Source organism: Crinia signifera, chromosome 19 (genome assembly GCF_055691185.1).
Source record: "Crinia signifera chromosome 19, ASM5569118v1, whole genome shotgun sequence".
Lineage (NCBI taxonomy): Eukaryota > Metazoa > Chordata > Amphibia > Anura > Myobatrachidae > Crinia > Crinia signifera.
The window spans coordinates 40,245,343-40,259,097 of NC_139226.1; the positions used below are offsets into that span (position 1 = coordinate 40,245,343).

General features: G+C 44.3%; 1 protein-coding gene across 3 annotated transcripts in view; it reads right to left on the bottom strand.

Annotated features, from left to right (window-relative positions):
- PRRG2 (proline rich and Gla domain 2) overlaps positions 1-13,755 on the bottom strand; it is a 62,301-nt gene that overhangs the window by 14,727 nt on the left and 33,819 nt on the right. For all 3 annotated transcript variants that reach the window (XM_083162421.1, XM_083162420.1, XM_083162419.1), the window contains exons 2-3: positions 5,539-5,653; positions 3,950-4,113 (exon numbers count right to left, since the gene is read on the bottom strand). In XM_083162421.1, coding sequence (XP_083018547.1) covers positions 3,950-4,113; positions 5,539-5,644 — 270 coding nt within the window. In that variant the 5' untranslated portion in view covers positions 5,645-5,653. The remainder of the gene's footprint in view (positions 1-3,949; positions 4,114-5,538; positions 5,654-13,755) is intronic.

A 13,755-nucleotide genomic window follows, 5' to 3' on the forward strand; every position in this document is an offset into this window, starting at 1 on the left:
TGGCAATGAGTCCTCCCGCCAACGTTAAAATAGGGCTGGACAATGTCCAGGTGTTCTCCAAAGGAATTATGAAGACAAATGATGAGCCCAAGTGAGCAAGGGGGCAGTAGTTTCTTGGACACCAAACGTTAGGTGGGTCCTCTCTAGTGGGTGACTCGGAGATGAACAGGGTATTCCGTGGTCACTGGAGGTGCTATCCCAAATGCGGTCCCCTGGTGGATGGGGATGGTGTAACGATGGTCTGTCCAATGGTAAGGGAGGTGTATCACCCAAATGATGAGGAGATCAATGTTCAACCCCAATGTGCTGTGGGGTGAGTGACTCCTTAGTGGTATGAGGGAGTGAGTCCTCTCTAGTAGGTGGCCCGGAATGGAAGGGATTTCGCTTCTCCCAATGCGAATGGGTGGCGGGGGGTGGTGGTGGTCAGTCCAAATTGTGGCAAACAGTGTCCAGCAAGGCAAAGACAATGTTTAAAAGTGGGGTCTCCATTGTCTCTGCCTTAAACATAGTCTCTGCCTCTGCCTAGCTGGACACTGATTGCCACAATTTGGACTGACCACCACCACCACCCATTCGCATTAGGAGAAAAAAAAACCTCCAGTGGCCACGGATTTTATCCCTTCCATTCCGGGCCACCTACTAGAGAGGACTCACTCCCTCATACCACGAAGGAGTCACTCACCCCACAGCACATTGGGGTTGAACATTGATCTCATCATTTGGGTGATCCCCCTGCCCTTACCATCAGACAGACCATCGTTACACTATCCCCATCCACCAGGGGACAGCATTTGGGATAGCACCTCCAGTGACCACGGAATACTCCGTTCATCTCCGAGTCACCCACTAGAGAGGACCCACCTAACGTTTGGTGTCCAAGAAACTACTGCCCCCTTGCTCACTTGGGCTCATCATTTGTCTTCATAACTCCTTTGGAGAACACCTGGACATTGTCCAGCCCTATTTGAACGTTGGCGGGAGGACTCATTGCCATCAGTACTTACCATCTGTGGAGTGGTAGTGTAACTATACAAAAGCATGTATTATCCATTATAATTGTGAACCAACTTCATACGCGATATAAAACAGGCCAGGCACGCAGAGTGTTTTTAACATTTATTAGTTAACATTCATGTGTAATTCCATGCACCCCCTTGGTTTTTTTACCCCTTGGTACTGTATACAGTATGTTTTAATATCAATATTAAATAAATAATTTGTAAAGATCATCCAATCTTTCTAATTAAAAACACTTTTTCCAAATTGCTCAAGCGCTGCTACGGAGCCGTGTGCTCCTACCCCCCTTTTCTTTTACTGGTAGAGGAGTGCGGACACACAACAAACCAATTAACAGTTACATATAGCCCAGATGTACAGACACATCAGAAAATGATGAGATAGCCTTTGGAATTCTGATTCTCACTTTTATGGGGTCACACAAAAGACAAGTATCTGATAACACCAACAGAAACTAAAGGGGCCTACACACGGGGAGATTTGCTGAGTGTTCTGAGCAATGATAGATCAGGGTTGCCTACCCTCCCGAAATGGCCGATAGGCTCCTGAAAATCAGGTCCCCCACCCGGCCCCCCGGGAAGGTGGGCAACCCTCCCAGATACCGGCGGCACCCCCCCGAATCTCCCTGGTCGCAGTTATAAATTACCGTGGTTCGCAACTTTTCTGTGAGGGGTGGGGCTAAATATGCAAACCGTGTCAATTAGCCCCATTCCCTCCTTGAAAACCCGCGAATTGTGGGATTTGCGGTACCAGGGGATGGGGCTTGACATCTTCATCAGGCCCCACCCCCAAAGTGCTGCTGACAGTCGCTTCTCTGGGCTTCTCCCGGTGAGGAGACTTTAAAAGTGGGCAACCCTGGGCTAGATCGATCAGTGCTGTGTGCTGAGCAATCTGTAAGCGACAGTGTTCTCTGGAGATAGCGACGTGCATCACTATCGCTATGGCCCCTACACACGGAGCGATGTATATATAGATATATACACACACATACAGTACACACATACATAAAGTATTAATATGAAACATATATTACATATACAATAGGAATCTGAAGGCTCCTACACACGGGGCTATTTTCCCTAGCCTACACGCTGAGCAATGTAGGCTAGGGTAAATCGCCCTTGAGCCGCCCAGTGGCTGGATCACCTATACACACAAAGGCCTTTATTCAACTCTGATCGCAGTACAAATTTGTTTGGAAAATGGCCAAAACCATGTGCACTGCAGGGGGGCAGATGTAACGTGCAGAGACAGTTACATTTGGGCAAGTTATTTTGTTTCTGTACAGGGTAAATACTGGCTGCATTATTTTTACACTGCAATTTAGATTTCAGTTTCAACACACCCCACCCAAATCTAACTCTCTCTGCACATGTTACATCTGCCCCACCTGCAGTGCACATGGTTTTGCCCATTTTCCAAACGATTATATTTCCTATAGAAGGTAACATTACAGATCATCATGATGAATAGCAATGTATGCTTGGCAATTTTCACACCTATTTTGACAAATTCACTTGGCACTCAAAGGGTTAATATCTAAGCGATCAAAACGGGCTGCTATCGCCCCGCGTGTTTGCCCCTTTAGCATCAACTTAATATTTTTTATTTTTTTTTTAAAGACTGCTATAGAATTTCCATTTTAGGATCTCTTCGAATTTCTAAGCACCAACATTTACTAACCGAGAACTTGTTAAAAAGTGCCTAAATAGGGACCTGGGAACAACAAAAAGAAAAATGCATGGTTACAGGCATACGCAAGCACAGCATTCTCCTGTCCTTGTTCTGCGCTGCAGGGATACATTGTGTTCCTTAATTATACCCCCCTTCCATGCACCGTCTCCCCTTTTCAGATATTGTGTGAAGGGTTTTGGTAAAAGCCATCTGTGCAGTGTGTCAGCAAATCACACGCAGCTCTCTTCAATCAGCACTCTGTCTCCATGGCAACCTCCCTGCCGGACTCGTCAATCACAGAATGTTCCGATCCCGAATGTGACTAGACTAAGTGAGTACCAGAATTTTTTTTGTTTGAGCGGATTTCAGGATTCTCTCATCTGAGGACATTTAAATTACCGAACAGGTACACTGGCATAAGGAAATAGATGTTCAGTGTGCCTGGCATTACCAATTACAGTGCCACTGGGTAATCCAAAGATCACTGCAGATCCCAAGAGACACCGATACAAAGCCCTAGAGATAAAAGGGGCCCTTGAGAGTGGAACGCTTGCAGTCATGTTTTCTTTTACGTACCTAGTATTTTAAAAAGGAACTTTCTTAATTTATCTGCATAAACCTTTGCATTATTCCTCAAGTTAAAGTGCAGTAGTCCACACCAGACTATACTGGCCATGGTGTGATTAGGCAGGTGCTGGGATGTTTGTAGTTAGGGCAAGGTTAAGGTTTGTGGGGCCCCTGGACAACAAACTTGTGGGGGCCCCCTATCAATAAAAAGGGATACAGTCACTAGGTCGACTCAATTAAAGTCAACATACATTGGGTCGAACACTCGAAGTCCAAAGGGCTAGGTCCACACCTGAAATAAATCGACATGGTTAAGGTCGACAGGGTTGGAAGCATTAGGTCAACAGTCAAAAGGTCGATGTGAGATTTTTGTGTTTTGATTTTAGTGTGGGGGGTGTGGCGGGCCCTTGTCACTCCTCCTTGGATCCGGCAATGTTTGTAGTGTTGCAATATTATTATCATGTTTAGTTATTTGGAACCGCAGGTATATGCAGCACGTACAAAACGTAACCTAAAAAAATTACATTTTATTTAACAGACAGTAGGCATCACAAGGGAACAAACATACATTCCAATACCACCACAGACAGTGCTATTACCACCAATAATAATAATAATAATAATAAACACAACAAAAGGTTGCCATTAGTTTACAACATCCGTATGCATCTTTGCTACAAGCGGAACTCACCGTTTTCTGGTCATCTTCAAAGCATTCCCGCGCTTCCTCATAGTTACACACCTCCTCGTAACATTCCCGCTCTAGGTTACCTGGGGTAAACATCTCAAAGTCCCAACTGTTGTACAACAGCTTGCGGGAAAAGAAGGTATTTGCGGCTTCATTGCTCAGGAACACTGAGGGAGAGAGGAGATTTTAGGGTTCTACTCAATAACACAAGACATGGCCATAAAGTATAACCAGCGCTAGGATACTACTACATTATACGGCATGTACTGTATTTATAACTATGCAATCTTCTCTACTGTATTCGCTCAGCAATATTTTATCATATTGCACTTCTTTCTGCATTATCAAGCGCACCTGCTCACATGCCTCAAGTAAGGATTACCCAATTACTAAGATTCATATTATGGAGCAGACAGTCTCATAGTGCCTACGTTTTACCATCATGAAGATCCTTATACCAGACAATAGCCAAATATAGCTATGGGGTTATTGTATAAAGCAGTGAAGAGTAGAGAAGCTGCCCGCAGCAACCAATCAGCTTCTACCGATCGTATTTTAAAATGTACTCAATAAATGTTCTCAAAATGGATTGGTTGCTATGGACCACTTCTCCACTGGTACACCTCTAATGTTTAACTCCTAGGAAAGTAACAAGTGACCCTTCATTTAGGGTTGTGGGTTTGTAGGCTAGAGGGGGGGATATAAACAGAGCTAAACGACTGATCTTTTTCATAGAGGGCAATAAAAATTTCATTAAGAAAACTTTTTGGTTTTCCGACCTTTCAAGGAATTTAAAAAACAAACAAAAAAAAACGAGTGTGTGATTGATCCACCATGTACCCCACCACCCAAAACATTCAGCTGCCCAGGTTCTCCACTAGGAGTAGCAAGGGGACAACGAAACGCATTGGTACACACTCCTGTTGTTCGAATTGGGACTAACATCAATCTACCCGTCTTGGACCAGCTTCCCTTTCCTGCTATCCACCCTCCAGTCCGCACTTGGTGCAATTGGATTAACACCACCTTGGGAAACCACCACCTGCTTATTCTTTGGGACTCCAGCTACTAAGAGAGCCTTATTCCAATTGTGAAATCTCAACACAGGCTACTCGCCCAGCCAGGTATATGGACACCCACAGTATCCAGCACCTCTAATTTTGGATTGCACGTTGTGGATTAGAACAACAATATGGAAGCATTTTTTTTTAACAAATTGATTTTACATAATAAAACAGTATTTACATATTAATGTGATATCCAATTGATCTGAATTAAGTTTATTTTTGAGTGCTTCACCTTTACCTTTCTCTCTTTTTATATTATTGTTGGGGAGTGACCTTCCCTGGTGTGTGAGCAGCTGACACATAACCCCATTTTATTGGCGCCTACTTTCTTTCACCCACGGGTGATTTTATTTTTTTGACCACTTTCATGTGTCGATGTAATGTATGTCGACCATACTGTCAACCCATACTCTTATGACCAACATGGCGTCTGGAGTCAGCGTGCAAACAGAACACAAACCATTGCTACTAAGGAGTCACACTCAGACATAACTAATAGAGAGAGAGCGGCTAGAAGTAGGTTACCTGCTTTCCTTGTTCCAAGAAGTGCAGAAAGTTTCTGAGGATCAAGAACGCGGCCAATGGTGGCTGAAATTGCCTGAAACAGCAAGAGGCATCCTATCCACGTCATGGCGCCGATCTGTCAGAGAAGAGCAATTATTAGAAAGAAGTAAGAACACCTTCATGCCTAAAATAACTGATCTCTCAGGTTTAATATACCCTTTAATATGCCCTTATTCAGATCTGATCGCAGTACAAATTTGTTCTCAAAATGGGCAAAACCATGTGCACTGCAGGTGGGGCAGATGTAACATGTGCAGAGGTTGTTAGATTTGGGTGCGGTGTGTTGAAACTGAAATCTAAATTGCAGTGTAAAAGTAATGCAGCCAATATTTACCCTGCACAAAAACAAAATAATTCACACAAATCTAACTCTCTCTATACAGGTTACATCTGCCCTACCCGCAGTGCACATGGTTTTGCCCATTTTGAGAACAAATTTGTACTGCGATCAGATCTGAATAAGGGCCATAGTGTGTGTGTGTGTGTACAATATACAGGCAACACCAGATAAAAATATTCGACATTGGGTTTTTTTTACTGTTTTTTGAGCAAAAATGTGCCAGCAGGTGGTATTTCATGCCCTACCATCCACTAGGGCATGGAGGGAGAATAAAAGCTCAGCGCGGCATGCATGGGGATGTGGTGGTACGTTTTAGTGTTTATGTTGATTGTGTTGACATTCCGGTTAAAAAATAAATAAAAATTCTACTTTTTCAATGTTGACCTAAGGACCCTGTCCACCTAAAGTCATGTCAACCTTCCTGCATGTCTACCTTAACTCATGCCGACCCTAATGCTGGTGACCTAATTATCCATACCCCAGACATTAAGGTCTCTGACTGCCCAAGACAGAGGGAACTGCTGGCCAAGTTGGCACATCTATAGGAGGATGCCGGAACCTGACAAACATTTCCAGCAACACAAATCTGTCATGCAAATCATTGTAACGAGAGAACGAAGTAGCATGCACTAGATTGCCAGCAAGTGCGGTGCATTGTGGGATAAGGTCTACTGCTCGGACAAGAATCAGTAGTCATAGGATGTATAAACGGCGCATCACAGCAACAGAAAATACACCCAATGACTGAAGACAATCCTAAACAGCGGAATTCGGGATTAAAAAATAAAAAAAAAAAACGCATTCCTGGGATTCCCAGGTTTGGGTTCGTCAATAAAATAACAATCATACCCCTCCCAATAAAATATTACAATATACAAACTTCTAAATTTTATTTAAAACATAGGATTCCATAGCACTCCCTATATATATATATATTCCCAAAAGTAGGGATAGTTATGGACATTTAATATAGACAGACTGTATGGAAATAACACTATTGTGATTGGTTAGCAAATAATGGTTTCCCTTATATAGTATAGAGCGGAGATGTCATCGCAGCGGTATCTGGTCCCTGGGTTGACAATGTGTAGGTTGACACCTATAAATGATCAATGTACCCTAGGTCGACATTGACAAAAGTTCGACACAAGCAAAAGGTCAACATTGACATAGTAGACACGTTTTTGATGTTTTGTTTAGACAGAGGTGGTTCACATTTTACCATCCAAGATCCAAGTGGTTAGATTATAATAGTGTGCCGAGTGCAGCTCGAATGCTAGTGAGCGGCTTCCGGCGGCCGGGGGAGGGGGGGGTCATTCTGTGGGACGTCGCTTACCTGCTCAGTAGGAAGCAAATATACGCTGCCTTGGGAAATGGGATATATTGGGTAAGTAGTGTTCTATACTTGTTGTTTTATACCTCCTTTGTTTCTAAAGGCCCCCAAACACTATGCGATTTGGGCACGATTTCACCCGCTTCGGATGAATCGGGCCATGAAATCAGCCCAAAATCCCACGTGAAGACATCTTATGTGCAGTCTGGATGCCGGCAACCCGAGAGCCAGGCATAGGGAGCAGCGAGGGGAGCAGGGAGCCGGGCAGTAGGCACACAAAAAGCGAGAGGTCTCAGCCAATCAGTGGCTGCCCATTCATTTGTATAGTGCGCCTGCTTCCCGAATCCCTGGCGCCATCTGCCCGGCTCTCTGGTTGCCGGCATCCCCCATCCGCTGCCGTCTTCCGCTCCCTGGGAGTTGCATGCGATTTATCACATGTCAAACTTGGCATGCGTATTGCCTAATCACGTGTGACTCCTACCGGGGAGCTGCCGGGACAATCAGGTCCGACTTGTACAAGTCAAACTAATGTATGGGGGCCTTAAGTGTTCTACTTGTCAATCTGCGTCACAACAGTTTTGAGCAGTAATCCGTGGACAGCCATCCTGCACTTAATAATTATGCTTAATATAATTATGCTTTGTATCCGTCTGCCTGAACAATGAATCAATGCGTAGCATTCTCAAGTGGTTGAGGTTCTAGAGTGCTTTGTGGAAAATTATTAAAGAGATCTAAAATAGTTTTTTTTTTTTTCTTCTTTAATGACCTTTAAGTATGCACCAGATAGTCCTTTAGTAATTCTACAAATCATTATCTAAGTTCCCACAAAAATGATGTCCAAATCATCAGTAGTTTTCGGACAATGGTTTCCTGCCATCAATGTGAATTGTCGAATGAACCATAGATGGGAGATGCTTTGGGTGGCCATACCAGCGCTGTACAATGCACGTGACGGGGGAGGATGTCACAGTGAAAACAGAGCTTAGAGGACTAACCCCAAGTATTTCTACTACTGTACGCCATGTATCTGCACTATGGTAGTCACAACAAACCCTGGAACATCTGGGGAACGTTCAATCATTTAATAGTATGAAGATATAAACAAATGGGAAAAATAAGGTAATTACCAAGCTCCGATATCATTATTACATCCTCTTAGCACTAATACTTGACTACATTTTACGATGCCCTGTTCGCAGTATAGAACCAGCAGGTGGCAAGTACAGGGGGAGGTGCCATATCATCTGAAGAAGTGGTGGGGGCTGAGGCATTTTGTATTTGGTCCACATTCTCATCAATCTGGATGGAATCCAGGAAGGTTGGATTACTACACCTTGTAAAAAGACAAACAACATAACCCCTTTTGGAAGAGGATTATACGCCTAGAAGCTAGGCATGTCTATATCCAGGTCTGTAAATGAGTGATCATTCTAGCAGCCTGAACTTTTCCATGCAGTTCTTCTTTCCTGCCTGGGGTGTCGCTGTCTGCTGTGATGCTTCTAATACCCCTTTCACACCGGACACCCGGCAATTAGCCGGCATTTTTGAGTGCAGGGTCATTTTGCCGGGTGTAGCCTGGCCCCAATTCACACCAGAAGTAAATACCCAGGGTGAAGCTTTTGGAATTTGCTGAAGGCCCCGGGTTTTTCTGTGCTGTGAAAGGGTCAACACGGGTCTTAAATCCAGGCAAGCCGACTCTGGTCAAAGGCAGGGACGGAGTGTCAGGATTTAAGACCCAGGTTGACCCTTTCACACCAAAGAGAAACCTGGGTTTTTCAGCAAATTCCCAGGTTAAAAATCTTTAATCCAGGAATTTGCTTCTGGTGTGATAGGGGTATCTATATCTCTGTATCTCTGTGTTGCAATACAGACCAGATGCACTAAAGCAGAGAGTGACAACCCAGGCAGGAGAGATGAAGTGCCTAAGTATAGTATAGGAATTTGCTGCGAGCACTACGAAGGGTATTCAATACGGAATTCTAGGATGTTTTTGCCAGGCTTCCGACAATAACTCAGTCGGCATTCAATGTTCTGTCCGAAAGTCTCTGGATCATCCAAAACTGTGCCGTTTTGTTGAAAAAAAAAAAACGGCCATGGGTTCGAAAATCCGTGGCCTTTTCCGACAATAGTGTTCGTTCTAGCACCCGCTATCTTTGAAAACCCATGCAGTTCCTCTTCCCTGCCTGGGGTGTCACTGTCTGCTGTGGTGTTTCGAGCACAGGTCTGGTTTGCCTATCAGTGCTGACATACAGACCACGCTATGCTAGAAGCACTACAACAGACAGCGACACCCCGGGCAGGGAAGCGGAACTGCATGGGTTTTCAAAGATAGCGGTTGATAGAATGAACACTACGACAATACAGACTCGTCTCCATAGGGAGGGGAATCTGTAGCAGATGAGTCCCGGGCGGGATTGAATACTGAACTGTTGATATTTCCATTGTTGGAAGATATCAAACAAATCAAATAGAAAACAGTGTGGGTTAAGGTCTCGGGAAACCATTAATTATAGTTCAAGGTAAAATCATAAAGGTTCTCTTATGGCGAGCTGCGTCAGGAGGGTTAATGTAGTGTCTATATTAGGTTGGCTGTTAGACAGGTACTGTACATTCCTGTGTGACACATTTGCATTGGAGCCTGAAATAAATAATGTTTGTCCTATTAACCTTTCAGCAGCAGGTAGAGGCTACTTACCACAACCCGAAACATTCCTCTCTTTGTTGGTCTAATAAATTAAATGTTAAGGCCCATACACACTGGGTGACTGAGCTGAAAGTCGCTCAAAACAGCAGGTTTGAGCGGCTTTCAGCTCAAAGCCGACCAGTGTGTATGCCCCGGCGATGAACGGTGAGCACTGCTGCACACTCCCTCATCATCGCTGGGAAAGCCGCTCATCTGCTGGAAAAGGTTGACATGAGTTTTTAATGTTTTTAGGGTATCTATGTCAACATAGGTCGACATGGGCACTGTCTGTGTACCACGTCCCCTCACATGGCTCGGTGCCTTGCTGCGCTCGGCACACTATTTTATTCTCCCACCACGCCCTAGTGGATGGTAGGGCATTAAATACCGCCTGTCGGCACATGGCTGAAAATGTAGTAAAATAATCCATGTCAACCTTTTGACCATGTCGACCTTTATACACCCTGTCGGCCTTATGACTGTCTATGATGAGTCAGTCTATGATCAGTCCAGATACCGCTACCCCTAGGTGTATGGTTCCACATTCTGAAAATACCTGGGTTGCGGAACCGGAGAAATCCAATTCAGACCAACAACATTTAAGATTTTTTTTTTTTTTTGCAGATTCCCTGTTGGATTCCCGATCATTGGATCGGCAAAATGGTCATTTGGCCTGCAGATGTATGGGCCCCCATTACGGGGCAACAGTTCTCACATAATCTTATAGGACTGTCAGCAGGAATAGTTATGCCCCTTTCCCACTGCAGCCTTAAAACTGTATATTGCAGATTTTCAGCGCAATTTACCGTTTTAAGGCTGCAGTGGGAAAGTGCCAGAGTTGAAATACCGTTTAAAGCTAAATGGTATTTGAACCCGTTTTTAAAGCAGAGTCCTACACGTTAAAATAACGTTTAAGAGGCAGTGGGAATGCCTCTTAAACGTTATTTAGCCTCCAGGCAGTCCCAGTGCCTGATGAGACCTAGTAGTTCTCACTTTTGTGCATGTGTAATGAGTGCACGTGCATAATAAAGAGCCGCTCATTACATATGCGCATATGTAATGAGCGGTTCATTAGTATGCACGTGCACTCATTACATATGCGCAAAGTGAGAACTACTAGTTCTCATCAGGCATTGGGACTGCCTGTACCCTGCATGGACCCCCGCTGCTTTCCCACTGCCCTGCATTCCCGTGCAGGTAAGTACAAGGGGAGGGGAGGTGGGGGCAAAGGGCAGGTACGGGGGTTAGGCACTCTTTACACTTGGGGGGGGGGGGGAGGGATTAGGCACTCTTTACACTTGGGGGGGGGGAGGGATTAGGCACTCTTTACACGGGGGGGGGGGGGGGTAGGCACTCTACATTTTACACGGTTCACTGCAATGGGAATGGTACTTAAATGGTATTTAAAACGGTAATCTGCTGCAGTGGGAATGCTAATACCGTTTTAAATACCATTTAAGATTACCAGTACTTTAAACTGGTCTTCAGTGGGAAAGCAGCATTATTCTATCCAATATACACAACACAAAAGCAAATACTGACATATAAACAAACAATGGGCAAATACAAAAAGTAATCCATTGTATTATAGCACCCGCTTTCATTTAATTCAATACAGTTATAGAAAGTAAAAGAGAGAGAGTGCCCCTAAACTAGGATTGCTGCTTGGCACAGAGCAGGCGCACGGTGTGAGAGTAATGTGCCAGTATTACATTGCAGAGTCAGTATTCAGGGAGAATGAGTTTCACAATACAGTGTCAGATATTCTTATCAGACAAGCAGCCGGTTCTGCGCTGTGGAGACAGGCGCATTGTGCTGCACTGGCAGTGAGGCGCATGCAGCTTATCTCTACCTATTCAGCCTTTATTGTGGGATCGGAGATTCTCGCTACAGAAAACAGGAGATTAACTCTCGCCCGCTCCACACGTTGCTTCGTATTGTGGGAATACACACTTTTTGGGGCCAGTCCCCGTAGACCTTAAAAGACAGTACCACATTAATGCATAGTTACCTCCCCTCCTGCATTCTGCAGGAGACTCCCTGACATAGCAGCAATCTCCCTCTCTCCCTCATTAGTCTAGCAATCTCCCCCATGTCACCTAGCCCACATTACACTGTTACATTTTTTGGGGGAAAGGGAATGCGAGAGATACATTTAGTTTGAATCATTAGTACCATTTCCCAGCTCTTACTAACCGCTTTGGGGCTCATCTACATTTGGATATATGTCCCTTGCACCCCAAGTCCACCTCTACATAAAATGCATTTTATTGTACTTGGGGCCTAATTCTGGTTGGTTTTCAAAAGCAAAATCATATGCACTGCAGGTGGTGCAGATGTAACATATGCAGAGAGAGTTACATTTGGGTGGGGGGTGTTCAAACGGATATCTATATTGCAGTGTAAAAATAAAGCAGCCGGTGTTTACCCTGCACAGAAACAAAATAACAACCAAATCTAATTCTCTCTGCACCTGTTACATCTGCCCCACTTGCAGCGCACCTTGCTCTGGCCAGAGACACCAATAGGCTATCAGAGTGCCTTCTTGCCATAAAACCTATTTGGGGAGAAAGGAGCAAGAATCCCCCTCCCCCAAAAAAAGATATCCGAATACTGATTAAAGGAATTCCTTGCTTAACCTGGAGCATACTTGCCTACTTTTGAAAACTAGTTTCAGGGAGATTATTGCTGGTATTTGAATTTTACACAGTGCGGCATTGAGGAGGTGTGTCATGCTCCACCCAAAGGGCATTTCCAGCTCCACATATGGGCGTGTCTGTGCGTAAATGCTTGTTGCAAGATATTTCTAGATACTGTAACATTATTAATGATATATTTTGGGAAATTTGTCAAGTATGGATAAGAACATTGCTGCCTGCAATATTGGATTTATTTGTTGGTAACTATTTGCTATTTATTTTCTTCTAACAGCATAATACTGTGACTAATAAATGTGATGCTACGCAATAAATTACAAATGCAATTTAACCATACCTGCCTACTTTTGAGAAGGCATGTCAGGGAGATTGTGAAGGAGACACCTAGAGGCGTGTATGTGTACTGTCTGCTACATCTAACAGGCATGCCATACGATGTAGATGAGCCCCAAAGTAGTCAGTAAGATCTACTGTACTTGTTTAAGAAAAGACACTGATACAGCAGTAGTACCCTTACACAAAATGCCCACAGTTGTGCCCTCCACACACATATCTGTCTTTGTCCCTCCAGCAGCTTCCTCTCCTCTCTTCTTCACTTTAGCAGTGGAAGCCACTGGGACAGGCATTTCTCTTGGAATTCCTGCTGGGCTGGGGAGAGAGGCTGATTGCTGGTGTGGCAGCCTGTCTTTGCCCTCCCACTACCAGGCACTGCAATGCGCACTGCCCGCCCTCCCCCTCCACCCCTCTTGGTGCCACTGGCCAAACATTCCTGGTAAGAAGACAAGAGGTCAGATGTATCAAGCTTCAAAAAGTGATAAAATGGAGAGTGATAAACAACCAGCCAATCAGCTCCTACCTGTCATTTTTCAAACACAGCCTGGAACATGGCAGCTAGGAGCTGATTGGCTGGTTGTTTATAACTCTCCATTTTATCACTTTTGAAGCTTGATACATCTGTTGTTTTATAGGTTCAAACTGCATAAAAAAAATGTATCACAATAAGTGAAGCATTCTATTGACAACTGTGATACTGGTAACCCTCAGCAATATATATTGAGAAAACATCAATTTAGGGGTAATGTTCAGGATGCAAAATTCTGGTGTTTCAGTTTCTGCATCCGAAGGAATCTCGAGCCATAAAACTGGAAAGCACACACTGCAAATC